The 15,751-nt window shown below is 43.7% G+C and overlaps 1 protein-coding gene across 2 annotated transcripts in view; it reads left to right on the top strand.

Annotated features, from left to right (window-relative positions):
• Window positions 1-2,536: 2,536 nt before the first annotated feature.
• Window positions 2,537-15,751, top strand: part of Frmd4a (FERM domain containing 4A) — a 600,187-nt gene continuing 586,972 nt past the window's right edge. For both annotated transcript variants that reach the window (XM_029471433.2, XM_021186444.2), the window contains exons 1-2: window positions 2,537-2,816; window positions 3,249-3,380. In XM_029471433.2, the coding sequence (XP_029327293.1) occupies window positions 3,336-3,380 (45 nt within the window). In that variant the 5' untranslated portion in view covers window positions 2,537-2,816; window positions 3,249-3,335. The remainder of the gene's footprint in view (window positions 2,817-3,248; window positions 3,381-15,751) is intronic.

Here is a 15,751-nt window from a genome sequence, read left to right as displayed (position 1 = left end):
TTCCTGGATTTTCTTGGGCCCTTGTTTTCCCTAAAATCCAACCCCTTTCCAATTATGGTGCCCTAGCTGCTGTCAAGGCCATTTTAACCCTAGTGCTATTTGCTATCCCCACCCGCTCCATGATTTGTCCAGGCTCTGGGACTGGGTAATCATGTACACTGTACTGGGGTAGAGGGAATTCTATCTTGTAATTTCTTCTACTCCATTCGACTCACAGCCCCTGAGAGCATTTCTTCCTTTCAGTGAGGTGCACACAAGAGATGGGTTGGATGCCTTCATTTGTTGAGGGAATCTGGGCTCCAGCAGATATGTGGTAAGTATCTCTACACAAAGGAAGCCATAAACAAAGGCAAATGTGCCAAGGGCCACAACTGTGGTAGATGAATGTCTCTTAAGTTTATCTCTCCATCCTTTTGCTCAACCTGGATTTCTCCACACTCGAAGCCACCTCTGCCTATTTCTGTAGTATAAATCCAGCCCCTGTCCACATGCACCACTTGAAGTAGCTTCAACTGCAATGTGTTCTACATTTCACAAGTACATGGTCCACATAGAACTAAGCAGAGCAGAAACATTTTACAAGATACCTGGTTATTCCTTGGAACTCATCTCAGAGACTAACCAGAAAGGACTCTCCTGTCTCCATGCTACCTAAGTCCATGTTTTTAAGCACCTGATAGCATTGTCCATAGCTTACATTTGTAAATAGTTCCTGTGTACATCCCACCTCCTCCAAGATGGAAAGTTCTTTGAAGGCAGAAGGGCAAAGCAGGCACTGTGCAAGTATCAGCTGAACATTCAGAAGACTATGGGTGAGGATGAGCCAGAGTGAAGGTCCCTAAGTCACTAACAAGATTTGTTTCTCATGTCATCATTTCTTGATTGCCAATATTAAGTTTTAAGTATTTTGACACTCTAGTGTGTCCAGAATCTCCTCACAGTTCTGGACTTTGAATCGTCAAGTACCTGGTGGCAGAAAATGATTCTCTCAGGGACTCCTGAGGTCAATGATATTTGAATCCAATCAAGTAACATGAAATAAAGGTTCCAGGTAATTAGGGCACCACAGGAGAAATTAGAAGAGCATCTTTTCTCTCTCTCTTTCTTTCTTTCTTTCTTTCTTTCTTTCTTTCTTTCTTTCTTTCTTTCTTTCTTTCTTTCTTTCTTTCTCTCTCTCTCTCTCTGTCTCTCTCTCTCTCTCTGTCTCTCTGTCTCTGTCTCTCTCTCTCTCTTTCATCCATTCATGAGATTTAGTGACTATTCTGTGCTTAGTTCTATGGTGGACATATAAACACCTTAGAGCAGTGGTTCTCAACCTTCTTAATCCTGTGACCTTTTAATGCAGTTCCTCATGTTGTGGTGACCCTCAACCATAAAATACTTTTCAATGCTACCTCGTAACTGTAACTTCGTTACTGTTAAGAATCATAATGTAAACATCTGATACGCTACCCCATGGGGATCCCAACCCCCGGGCCGAGACCCACTGCCTTAGAGAGTACATTCAGCTGGAAGATGGCCACTGCTACAATACTTGTCTTGCACTTGTGAGGACCTGAGTTGGATCCCATATCCCGCAGATGCAAGTCTGGGCAAGGTGGCACACACGTATGATTGCCATGTTGGTGAGATGCGGCTAGCCAGGAATTGGGGCTCCCTAGATAGTATCTAGTCTAGCTTAGTTAGAAAACAAAAACAAAAAACAAAAAACAGGTCTGTGAAACAAAATCAAGGTTGACAGAGCCTAAGCAATGATATCTGAGGTTACCCTCTGGCCTCCACATGCATATGCATATACATCTGCACGTGGATTTGTGAACACACATGCACACACAAGTGCATGCGAGTGCATGCACACACCCACACATAAAATACATAGGGACAGCAGCAACACTTATTCCTAGGAACATGTAAAAGCGATTTATTTCTTCCTTTCCCAGGTTCCTCATGTACAACATCAGTCCCTTGTCTCTGCATTTCACACCACCCAGTTAATTTCCAGGCATTTAGGGGTCTTTACAATAGGTGAGTGAAAGCAGAGATCAGAAAAAGACATTAAACACCACTGCAAGAAGTGCCAGCAATGGACACTTGTAATTGAATGAGAGTCTATACGAGTCTATGAATATCGCTGTGCTCCCATAAAGATGCCTTGATTTATCTAATTTGGAGAAAGACTTAAGCGACACTGAATATGTAGTATATATGGTATAAAACAAAACCGGTGGGCAGCCTCCTGCTTTTCGTTTTCCATTGACATCTTCGAGGGAAAGTATCCCAACGATAGGATTTTCAATTTGCCTTTTTGTCTTAAGCAATGTCCTTTCTTCCAAATTAGCTCCTCTGCCCTCCCTCTTCTGCACTAGGGAGGATCCTTCAAAATTCCTAACAGGCAGCCCTGTGGAGAGATGGGAGTGAAGGGAAGGGAGGGAGGAAGGGAGGGAGGGAGGAAGGGAGAGAGAGAGAGAGAGAGAGAGAGAGGTAGAGGGTGTCTGGCAGTGTACATGTGGTACAGGCAGAGGGATCAGAACGCTCACAGAACAGGCAGTATAATCCCATGCTCTTCCTAAGTATCAGCCCTGCGGGGAGCTCTGCAGGCAGTCTACTTGGAGAGGAAAAGTAGATTTGGGGGAAGATGGAAGGGGTCAATTCCTAAGTGAGTTGCTCCTCACTCATCCTGAGGGCATCTTCTGATCTCCAGTGACTGCCCAGTGCTGGCTGGTCAGACTCGGCCCTCTCCCTCCCAGATACTTGCTTTAGCAGAAGAGACACACCTTTCTGCTGCAGGGAAAAGCAACTGACCAGATTGCAAGCCGGTAGGTTGTGACATTCCGCATGTTTATGCAGCAGAATTTGCTGAGAGATGCAGGGGGGGCGGGGTGTTGGTCGGGCTGGCTGATTTATCTGCAGCGGGGAATGTTTTATTTTAATTGTCAGTTCAAAGCAGAATTGTTGCCTAGGCTAAGGTGGCAGCTAGAATTGCTGCATTTCAGGCTCCTGGGCTGCGTTTGTGTTCCATGTGGTTTCTGCATGCAGCTTGGAGAAGCTAGGGAGAGCTCACCTTTAAATAACTGCAGCGTGCTATGCTCCTTCTGCTCCATATGTATTTTTTGCTCTTCCTAAGCACAGTTCCCACCCCATCTTCTCAACATCCCCCTGCCCCTCTCCCCACCCTGTGGGAAATGTGGCCTAGCTTCACCTTGAGCCCTTGGCTCCCTAAGTCTGTATGTCCGGCTGCTTTGCCCTAGGTGCCCGTAGATGCTCTGCCGCTGCCCTGGGCCCAGGCAGACTGATTCAGCAGAAACGTCTGTGCATGGGAGTTGCAATCAGGGACCATGGCAGTGCAGCTGGTGCCGGACTCCGCTCTCAGCCTGCTGATGGTGAGTGTGCTGGGCAGGAGGTGGGGCCCAGGAGGCCCCCACTCCAGCCTTCCACTGCTGGCCTCAGGGACTGCTGCTAACTGCTGCGGCTGCTGTCATGGCTGCAGACACGCACGGCTCTGCTTCATCCAGCAGGCTCCTGTGAAAGGATTTCTTGGGTCAGAGGATTAGCGTGACTAAGCACTCTCAGGGAAAAGAAGCAGTAGATTTGCCATTTTAGAAACTTGTTGCTGCTGCGTGCTATTTTGAGAGACGTGCTTACAAACAGGTGCCGAGGGTGCCTCCGAATGGATCTCAAGATGCCTCCCGTTCGCTCAGCATCCTTTGCTCTGGGGTCTTTCAATCTAAATTCTGAGAGTCGTGCTTGTTTGTTTGATTTCTTTCCATGCCAGCTGTGGGGTTTACAAAAAGATTATTTTAATTGTTTTTTTTTGGGGGGGGGTGCTCCAGACTGAATGAATAAGGCTACCTTCTCAGGTTCCCCTAGAGAACCCAGGGTGGTTCAGGGTGGCCATTCGGCTGTCAGATTAGTGGACACTGCTCTCCCATCTCCAGCTGGCAGGGAGAACTGACATTTATATGTGTGTGAACTGCTGACCTACTTTAGATCCCTACGGTTTTTACAATGTTAAGAAAGCTGTTGCTCTTAGTGCTTTGAAGCAGGCAAGGACAGCACCAAGCCCCTTGCAACCCAACTGGCTTTTGACTTGACCCTGGATTCAGTTTGCTTTGCTGTCTTGGCTCCCCTCCCTCCTCCTCTGCTGCCCAATTCACAGGCCCTGGCAATGCTGCCTCCGGAAGAAGGCTGCGTCAGCTTGGCGTGGGAATGTACCTAACGTTTACTCTGGAGAGTTTATGAGCAGAGTCTAAGTGCTTCTGTACGGTGTATTGATCTGTGTTTTCTGATGGAGATGGGAAAGTGCAGCTTGGTGAGGGTTGATGAGTTTATTAAGGCGACTGGGAGGAGTGGCTAGAGAGCTTGCCTCCTAAGTGGCGAGCCTCATCAAATTAAGAGGGACTTCCTCCTTGTGCTCCGTTAGCATACTCACACACACACACACACACACACACACACACACACACACACACATATATATGTATATGTATATATGTATGTATGTGTGTTTACACACACACACACACACACACATACATACACATTTGGTCCATGGAGTCATTTGAATTGCTAGAAATTGCTTGGGCCTCTTGGACTTCTGGTCTACCAGAAGGAGGAATTAGGAGTGAAAGTCATTGCTATAGCCATTACTCTTTAAATGGCTTCCCTGGTTACTAAGGCCACTGTGCGATATTGCTACATATTTCATTGTCTACTGTGGGTCAAACGAGTCCGTGGTCAAATTTCTGAGTATCTGTTATGGTTGCTAACACTGTATGCCAATGTCTGTGAGGAGTAGGATACTTAGAAGAATGCTGGAATCATGAACATATGCAAAAAATATAATCACATATCCTTCTATGTGTGAATATACATACATGTTGTCTAATATTACTAGGTAAATATAAATTCTGCAGTATGTTCATAGAGAGTAAAAAGTTTGTTAGGCCTGCCTCTCTGCCTCTGCACTGATGCTTAGATGTATGTCTGTTTTTACTACATGACTCTGAGGATGAATACTTTGTACTCAAGCAAAACAAAGCTTTGCATCCTAACTCATTGGGCTATCAATGCCATGCACCACCATGTGGGCTCCTAATAATATTAATATTGATATCGTCTTGGCTATCTTTTCAGTTCAGAGTTATCCTCTACCTTGCCTAGCACTCACTTCCTGCCTGGTTGAAAAGATTGTGATCTTTTCTCTCTGGGAAGCTAGGAAAATAGCCCTTGACACAGCTGTGGACCATTAGGTCAGAGCCTTCCAGGAGCACTGCACATAACCAGAGTCACTTCTAGTTCACACTTAGTTCAAGGAAGAGTTCTCCTAAGAACGTTGGTATGTTCTGCTTTTTAAAAGGGTAAATTCCAAAGTAATTGCTTCCTAGATATGTTTTTTGATAATTTATAAGCAAGTGTGAGAGAAAAGAAATGGGAAGAAGAGGCCATTTAGTGGAACTGACTTAGCTGTGAGTTCAGGAAAGAAACTATATGAATTATTATGTATCCTCTCATTAATTAGCCAATAAGCTCTCAGTATTTATCAAGCACCTGCTCGCTGGGGAGAGTAGCATGGTATAATAGCAAAAGCCATAGCTCACGACAGCATGGTTTCAGGGATGGTCGATACCCTGTGGCCTGAGTGTAGCTGTGGTTTGCTGCTGTGCAGTCCTTGGGCTGCAGGAGTCCAGTCAGCTGAAATCTTTGTTTGGTTCTGGAAAGCTAAAGATCCCTGCATTCTGTCTCCAGCTTCACCACTTACTGGTAATATTGAGCATGTCCCTTCTCCTATCCTGGTTATGTAGTTTGCTAACGGGGAGGGTCTAATGCACCTTTCTTTCTGTTGGGCAAAATTTAAGCTCTGTAAATATGCTATCTAGGATAAAGTTCCTGAATAGCCAGCTTGAGTACTTTATTCAATGTTGTCACCTTCCCCCCCCCCCCAACCCAGCATTGCTTTTTTAAAAAGGTGGCGTTTGGTTTCACCCAGGTGGCTTTTCTGCCAGAGAAAGTATGTTTCCGATCATTAGCTGGTTGTTTACACTCTCCTGTCAAGAGCTCAATCCCAAAGAAGCCTGCTTTATTCCCCTGAACAAAACCCACTGACCCCAGGACAGTGCCTAACGTACCTTTGCCAGTTAGATGTGGGTCTTTCGGGAGGAGTCCAGCATTGTGTACTAGCCCTATGGGAGTACTACACTGATTCTTTCCATGGAGGGTAGGAAGGGTCAGATGCTTGTGAAAGTCGGAGCAACTCGAAGAATTGATGAAGGGTGAGTGGAAGGGCAGATTAGCCCTGGTGAGAAGACAGCCTCACATGCATCAGAGACTCACCTACCCATCGATGTAGAGATTCTAGGAATCCAAAGAAGACACTGCCTTGTTCCTGATGCTACTCCATACAACTAACTGTAGAACAGGTCATTTGTCATTTGTTGAGACCATGTGAGTTCAGAAAAACTGAAATGACTGAAGCATGCTGCCATCCAGAGGTTTGTTATTGATTGCTTGATTGATTAATATATATATATATATATTGGTATAAGGTATTTTATGTAACCCAGTCTTTCTTGAAACACTTGATCTTCTTGCCTCTTTCTACTTCCTGAGTGTCAGGCTTATAAGCATGTGACACCATACCTGCCTTGGTGATCACTCATTTTGTGCATCCAGAATATACATATATGACTAAGAGGCTGCCAAGGTTGTCATATGCCATTTCATGCTTTAGATGACAAAGGCTCATGCCTTTGAGATAAGAAGATTAAAACATTTTTAAAATTTGTTTTTGTTACATTTACACGTGTGTGTCTGTCTGTCTATCAATATGCATGGGGAAATCTGAGGACAAATTTTAAGAGTCAGTTCTGTTTTTCTACCACATGGGCCCTGGGGAACCAACTCAGGTTCCTGAGCCTTGGTGGCAAGTTCATTTATACTGTGCACCATAGTGACAGTCCTACACTAGTTTTTAGACTAAGTTAAGCTGTGAAGCAATAAATAATGGGAACTGTGCTGTTCTATAAACAGAATGTCTTTCCATATGTTATCCAATCTCTTCCAAGACTTTTTTTTTGAGACAAAAACACCTGGGAATCAAACATCGAGGACCTGTCAATGGTCACACACCTGAAATTGATGGTCCAGAGTCCCAAAACCAAGGCTTACTGCTACAGTATTAAATCAAAGAATTTGACACACAGGATCTTCTAACACATTAGATGAGTATATATTTGAACATTCTTTTCTTCCAGTGTTTCCAGTCAGAAAGTCTTGTCCTCTTATTTAATATCTATTATTTTTCTGCATTAATATGCAAGGTTGAAAAGAAGGTACAAGTTGCTGGTGAAAGATACTTGGGTTAACACTAACAGGAAGGACAATATTTTATCTACAAGAGACTCCTCATGTGATCAATGTTCTAGTCCTTGAACTGTTGTTGTTGTTTGGTTTTTTTGTTTGTTTGATTGTGTTAAGAAAGAATTTGCCAAGGTCATGTTTAACAGTAGAGAGATTTAATGGGTAAAAACTCAAATTCATAGGTAAGAGAAATTTATAAGCGAATCTTTGTAATGAAGGTAAGAATCGAATGAAATGAGTTACTTTCAGATGTCTGACCTTTTTTTTTGGAATGCACAAGCTTTCTCAAATTCTTTTTCCCTAAGCCATTTTTTCTCATTTAGACATCTTCCTCTTAACTATTATTTGCTGACTATAAGGAATATGGAGGCTTATCACTGACTTTAACAAACTTACAACTGAGTTGAACAGACAGGGTAGCTTCCTGGAAATGAGAAGACAACCTCTCTAAATGAGATGTGTATGTAAGACAACTTGATAGAATCACATAAATAAACGAGGCTTAACAGAGCACATCACTAAATGAGCCCAGGACTGAAGGCCTGGATTCAAAGGCTCTAAGGCACAACCATAGAGGGGCTTACTGAAGCTTAGGTAAAAATGTTACAAATGGGGAGCCAAGAGAGGGAATTTAAAGTCAAGAGAGTGAGTGAATTTTAATGGAGTCTGGATGTGTTTGGCACATGAAGATCTGACAGCTATGGATGTATTTCTTTGGGAGCACAAATGGTTAAAAGGTCAGGAGGGCAGATGGAGGTGTTCTTGGAAGAGTTAAAGTCTTTGTTCTATCACCATGGTATTAGCTCCTCCCTCTCTCTGACCTGTGACAGATTTATTCAGGGTTTATAATGAACTTTCCTCACATCCCAAATGACAAAAAGTAAATAGAATTCAAGTTCTTCCCCAAGAAACCTGGCTTCTGTGCTACTATTACTAATTTTGATGTTTCCAAACTGCTTTTGTGTCTGTAGTTTTGCTAAACGTGCTCCACAGTACAAGAAAGTCAGGCAATGTATCCCCCTGTTCTATGAAGAAACTAAGGTCCAGAGAAGGTAAATTGCCTGCCCAACATGCCCCAGAAGGCTTGTGATGCTGCTGAGCTACCATGCTTACGTTAATGACCTGTGTAGAAAGTTAGAGAAGAAGAAGGAGATGCTAATACAGGTGTGGATTTCTAAAAGTCCTCACACTGGGTCATCCAACCGTACTAGGTATCTGGGTATAAGGTAGAGCTTATTAATAATGTTATTTACTCTCTAGGAGAGCTGTTCCCAAACTTCTATGGGAAGTGGTTATATCATTGTTACATCTAAGTCAATAGCTAATATCCTCCTTAAATTCAGTTATCTATCTTCTAAGGTTCAATTTCTTGATCCATAACTAAAATCTTGATATTAGTGAGTTTTAGCTAGTGTTTAATGTATAAATGTATCCCTTTAAAAAGGAGAGATTTGATGTCAATGACAATAATGCTAACTCATTATAATTTTTGTTAGATTTGTAAACTTTCATTTTTATCTGATCTGTCTTATTATATTTAAATAACAGAAACTTGCTCAAACCACAACATTTTTAAAAACAGGGAAAAAAGTAAATAATTGAAGTGTTTATCTTGGAATCCTTCCCCCAGAAGCATCCCTATGGTGACCAGTCCTGAGGGTCAATAAGGACAGATAAGTAAGCAAGCTTTCCCTCAGCTGCTTATGGCTTACATAGTCTCTCTGACCCTCTGGATAATGAGCTGTCCCTGGGCCAATAACAAGGTCTGATGACAGGGGTTTCTGACTAGGCAGGTTGGATTCTGGAACACATACCTTTGAGGAAGTAAGAGCTATATCAACTGGCTGGTAATGCCACCCAATCAAATGGAGTAGAGAGACCAGCTTCTGAACAGAGAAGGGCTATATCCAGAAGAAGGAGGGGAGTCTGGCAAGGCAGAAATAAAAGACGCCCATTTGTAATAGTCTTTGTACCTAATATACCACAATAAGGCTCCAATAAAATTGCCAAGAGAGATAAAACATCAACCAAGCACTGGCCAACTTTCCTTCAAAATAAATATATTTAGAGAAACCGAATTGTCTGATTTTTTTTTGGAAGATCAAACAAATCTCACCTTCTGTAAAATGCAATGGCAATTACTATATATGACTCAAGATAATTCACTGAGCTACACATGCAAAGTACTTAGTACTGCTCTCAGCCCAAAGCAAACACAGGCTCAGTGTTAGTAAGTGTCTGCTTTATCTTAAACTAACATAAAAGGACTATCCTTCTATCTATCTGAACTTAGCTCTTTGGATTCCTGTATGAGCCAAACTCAATTTAAAAAAAAATTAGTAATTGCCTAATTCTGTCTCAGCACCCAAATCTAGGAAACAAATGACCACTTTTTTGCATTTTGGAAAAAGATGTTTCCAGGGTCATGAAAAACCATTCCAGTCACACACAGATTGAAATTTACATTCCTGTCTTCAACCACCAACAAAAGTCTCTTACCCTCTGAAGATAAATGACTAAAGTATAGGCAGCAATATGTTCTCTCTGGCAAATGTCAGACGCATGCCTTTCAGAGCTGCCACACATGATGGGGCAGCGGCTGCAAGAGCATCTCTGTTAAAAATTAATTGCATGGCTGCTTTGCAAAGCTTAATAGCAGTTTGGAGAACATATGTTGCAAATATAGGTAGCGGGTTCTCATTGAGCTCTGCGCCAGGATGGGAGTTTTAATGGAACACATGGTATTTAGCCTGGTCACCATCAAAGGTTCTGAAAACCGGCTTAACAAAGACCATGTGGTAAATACCGAGCGAGGGAAACTGCAAGTGAGGAGAACTGAATTCTGGTGTCAAGGTAACACTGGCTGGTGGCTCACACTGTATCATAATGAACGCTCTTTACAATCCTGGATATTGAAGTCTCAGTCTCACAGTCTAGACCTGGGGAAGCAATTTCCTGAGTGGTAGATCCAATTCATCTCCCCTAGCAACATCACGCATACCTGTGGTATTAGCAATCTGCACATTGGTGGTTTCCAAATCAGACCTTCAGCACCAGCCTGGCCCCCAGGCTCTAACAACTACAAACTCAAATGTATCAGATTTATCCCCTTGCTTATCCCACAGGTGCCTCAAACTCAGTCCCTCGCCTCCCTGCAACGATTTCTGGGCTTCATCCTCATCTATATACTTTCAGTTCACGGGTGGTGATGCCATTTGGCCTGTTGACTGGGAACCATCTTTGATTCTGAGCTGTCTCTCATCCACCCGCCCTAGTTAGCCTCAGGCTGAGCTGTTCCCGATTTCTCAGACTCTGTCAAAACTGGTTCTTCCCACCTGTTACCCCCTTTCTCTCTCCTTGGCAGAAGCACACATCCTACCTGGGCCATCTGTGCTGCCTCTTGCCTGCTACCTGCTTCTGATCTCTTTGTACTGTTGTCTTTCCTTAAAACTTCGCCAAAAGTGTATTTAAAAGATCTAAGCTGTCATTTTTCCATTGAAAATTTCCACTGATACTTGATGGCGCCTGAGATGAGCCTCAGGCTTCTAATACTCCACATGTCTGATCTAAACATCAAGCCATTGCCCCTTCCCACGGCTCCAACCTCAGTCCCTCCATTGCTTCACAATGACCACACGCTGAGACACAAGTTTCAAGGTGACTGCATTATTTTGGAGTAGGCTTATGTAAGATGCAATCATCTGATGGACTAAACATGAAACATATCAGGCTGCTCCCATGTAACATTACAGTCACTTTTCAAATAAGTAGGAAAATACCATAAAGATTATAAGCATAATGGAGCAAACACATAACCCAGTACCAGAGCTGCTGCTCCTATTATAAAGGAGAATGCATTGTACCCAGTCATATGTGCTACACTTTAATACGGATGCCAACATAGGAATCTCATTTATACCAGCATCACCAAAACCTGACTGATGTACCACACCTCTGCGCTGGGGGCATCACCACAAACCTGAGTGATGTACACACCTCTGTGCTGGGCTGGCTTTGTGCCACTCACAGTAGAAATGTACAATTCTGCTATAATCTTACAGGACCACTGTCCTTTGAGCAGTCAGCCCTTTGTTGACCAAAATGTTACATGGTACACAGGCGTACTTCTGTCCACCAAGAACACTGACTCAAGACTGATACTTCCAAACAGATGTTTTCCTGTGGTTTCTTTTATTGCTATGTGATTATCTAACATACACATCTGCTTTCCTTAATAGATCGTGTCTCATAAACAGAGTGCATCTCGTCCACTTACCCAACACACTTTATTGAGCAGCTATTCTCTTCCTGACACTCAAGCTTTCTTTCTGGTGCCTGGGATTAAGCCTAGGTCATGGCACATGCTAGGAAGGCACCTCGCTAGCGATCTGTGTGTGTCTTTGGTTCCTAATATGCTTCCACACAGGGGATAAAGCAGCAAACAAGACAAACAAGGCTTCTGCAGTCACCAAGCTTACGGTTTCTTTTGGAAAAGCAAAAAAGCAAAACAAATTGGGCACAGACAGGTGAGCCATCAGGAAAGAAACACCTTATACCTAGTTAAATGGTGATTTTCAGACAGTGTTCAGATGGCAGTTTAGACTAGGTGGTGGCAGAAACTTTCTCGTGGAGGTGGCACATAGCTGAAGAGGGAGTGACAAAAGGAAGAGCATGGGAAAGTGTCTTGAAACACTGTACAGTAGGAAAGAGGCCCATACCAAAACCAAGAGTACTAGTGGTGAAAAGAAGGAGTCCAGCAAGGTACACTCTAGAAATCTTATCAAAACAGAGTTTGTGGAAGAGGAAAATGACACAGAACCCTTTTGGAGAATGTGCATAATTAAGGAGGCAGAGGGAAGAGAAAGATTATCTCCCCAGGGGAAGACCACAGGTTGGGTGTTGTTATGGGGGGTGGGGTGGCAGGAGAGATTCTGACCTCAATGAAGCTGAGGAGTCACAGAGGAGCCTCAGAGGAGGAATGAAACTGGATTTGTTGGGACTGGCTGAGGAACCACATTTCAAGTCCTCTGGGTGAGACCCTCATTCGACCTATCTGCACTTGGGAGACGCTGGGTTTCCAGAAGGAACTGCTAGACGGCTGTCTATAACAGGGATGCTCTGGGGGAATTGCTCTGTGATGGAGTCTAGCTTGCCGTTCAGAAGGCCAGTGGTGGGGACTGTGGGGAGGGTGGCATCCTAGCATGCACCACACTGGGCTGAGAATAGAGTTTGAAGAATAATAGATTGCCATTCACTTAGCTACACAGAACGGAAGGTGCTGCTTGCAGTAGAATTTTCTGGCAGTAAGGCCTGATGGGCAGGCAACAGAGCAGGCTGCAGCAGGCCAGTGATTAGATCTGGGGCAGAAGCATGCCTTGAGCAACACAGAAATCCTAAAGAGAAGGAAGAACAAAGCCATGCCCAAGAGGGGGCGTTGGCCCAGCTGGGATTAAAGTGACGTTGTACTGATGTACGTTGAAAGGCAGCATTTGAGTGAGATAAATGTTTCCTTGACTTTTCAATCAACTTTGCTCATGTGAAACATACCACCTGGTCTGGTCTAAGTGCCATTCCATCATAAGGTGGCACTTTTCTGCAGGGCACAACTGAGCTAAGAACATGTGGAAGAAACTAATATTAATGTCCCAAATGAGCTATTTAATTCTCATGTGTGGGAAGACCCAGCATTTCTGCCACCACTTATACACTTGTGACTTCAGATAACCCCAACTCAGTATAAGGAGTTCCTGTGAGGTACTCTGGACTTGTCTGTGCTCCACACTGGGAACCTGACATGATGTCATCACTGGAGCCTGTAATCTTCTGGAAGTTATCCTCACTTACATGGTAGGCAAGGGGGCACCACTGTCACCAAAACCACAGTTGGCCTGCTGACTATAGGACTGACAAGAGCCTCTCCACAAGGCCTGGGTTGCCTATAATTGTTGCTTCTAAATATGCTTCTAAATTCTTGAGGTACACAGTGACCCTGGGTCCCAAACTATGTCTGAGTTGACAAGGAAGAACTGCAAATCTCTATTGAGGTCCCTTCAGAAACTCACACCGTCAGGTGTGCCATTAAGGTGAGACTTAAGTGAACAGAATACTGAGATTCTGTGAATGAAGTGGGGATCAGCAGTGTTTAGAGTAAGTTTTAACCACTGTAGCATATTGTTCATTGCCTGTAACTTAACGTCGTGTTCCTTGATGGTCTTTTACTCTTTGATTTGAAACCTATCCATGTGGCTTTACTCAGAGCCCACCGTCCATAGCTAACAGGTTGAACAATAGGCTGATCTCTGAAGAAGCCAAGACTATAATCACAGCACATAGTCATCTTTGTATAGGTCTGTGTGCACATGCGTGTTGGAAGTCAGCCTAGGCTCTGAAGCCATCTGTCTCCCTTGATTGTGAGGCAGAGTCTCTCTCTAGGACTTGGAGCTCACTGATTGGGATGGTTGGACAGCAAGCACTAAGAATATTTCTGTCTCTATTTCTCCAGAACTGGGATTATAAGCATATGCCCACACATCCAACTTTGTATGTGGCTGTTGGGATCAAATCAAGTTCTCATGGTTAAAGTTGACTTGCTTAGCCATGCTCCCAGTCCCTGAAGAAGCCAGCTTCATTTTTCCTACTGCAAAGACCTTGCCCTTTGAATTTTTAGATTTTCCTCTAAACTGTACATCTGGGAATCACGTGTTTAGTGCTGCACTGTGCTGGGTTGCAGAGAACACCCAGCGTGTGTGTAAATCACTAGGAAACGTCTGATTTGCTTGCTTTGTGACCTCTAAGGTCACGGAATTTAGTTCTCATTGATTGTGGAAGCTGATAAAGCAATAGCCTTGCTTCTTTTACATGCTTGGTATTTAAGCTAATAACTTGTTTTGTGTCTTTATTGCCCATGTGTCAAGGTATAAGAGGGACATAGTTTGGTACTAAGTCTCAAATGTGTTTTTTCCTTGTGAGGGGCTTGAGTGTAATTGAGCTGTAATGAGCACGGCTAAGGTCATTTCCCAAGAATTAATGAACAGAAGGATGTGTTCTTGGCCAGAGGCTGAGTCTTTGGTCATTAACCTAGTTGGTCATTAATATTGTTTAGGAATGCTTTACACCAGGCCATTACACCCCTCACCATATGCTACTACCACAGGGAAACGAGAACATTACCTGTGTCAATAACTATTTGTTTTCTTTCTGTTCTCCTGGCTACTGATGCTTTTACAGCCCTTTTAATAATTTTTCCAAAGGCCTGAAGCACCAAGGTCATGAAGGAGAGAAAGGGAAGGGAGTGGAGGAAAGGAGAGGGGAGGGGGAAGGAGAGGAGGGGTGGGAGAGGGGAGGGAGGGGGAAGGAAGAGAGGAGGGAGGAAAGTCCAGGAAGAAGAGGGTAGCTCTCGGCGAGCAGAGTTGAAGCTGAGTCCTGATGAAGTTCACGCTCTTTTCCATGTTTCAATCTTAAATTTTCATCAAATATGTTTTGAAAATTTCAGGCTAGTACCTGGACAGGGACATCAGTAGTCTGGGCTTTGCAGAATAAATCTGTGATTGCTTTGGAGACTATGTGACCAAGTTCTTTCTCCCTAAGCAGCAAGCCCTGGGTCTTTTCTCTTCCCTTTCTGACTTGCTCTCCTTCTTGGGGCTCTAACCCTTCCTCACATTTTCCCATTCTAAAACAATTCATGGAGGATGTCAGGCAATGTCATCTCGGTAAGTGCTGAGGAATGAATATGTGTCTAAATATCACTTGGACCCTGCTGTCAAGAAGTTTAGAGTTAGAAAGGCCAATAAACAAATAACTTCAATGCAGTCAGGTAAATGTTACAGCAGAGAAATCGCAATGTATTATAGAGCAAAGGCACATAATCCAGGGCCCTCCAAAGTGGCTCCAAAGGTTCTGGTGGGGTTCTGTCTGTGGCAGAGGCTTACAATGTAGCCAAGGCTTGCCTGGAATTCACTATGGAGCTGAGATTGCCCTCAACTCACATTATCTTCCTTTCTCTGCCAGTGAAATGCCAGAATCATAGTGTACACTGCCACGCCCAGCTTCTGGTGGGATTTGAAAGGTTTGGTGAGCTTAGAGAAGCCATAGGTGGGGCATAGATCCAGGTATAAAAAATGGCAACAAATTACTCTAGTGCAGATGAAAGAATCCAAAGTCCCAGCAATTGTGTCATGATCTTGTACAGACAAGAGGGAATCAGGAAGAAGAGACCAAGATTGCCTGGGGCAGATATTAAATACCTACTGGATACACAGTAAGGAGTTTGAACATTGTCTGGAATTCCATGAGCAGTCATTCACAATTTTAAACATGGGATAACATGTTAAGATCTGAGCTATAGGGGGCTGGTGAGATGGCTCAGTGGTTAAGAGCACCGACTGCTCTTCCGAAG

Source organism: Mus caroli, unplaced genomic scaffold (genome assembly GCF_978045245.1).
Source record: "Mus caroli unplaced genomic scaffold, Mus_caroli_1 scaffold_2, whole genome shotgun sequence".
NCBI classification, from domain to species: Eukaryota; Metazoa; Chordata; class Mammalia; order Rodentia; family Muridae; genus Mus; species Mus caroli.
Note: the sequence above shows the minus strand (reverse complement) of the source record. Positions and strands in the feature narration are given on the sequence as shown.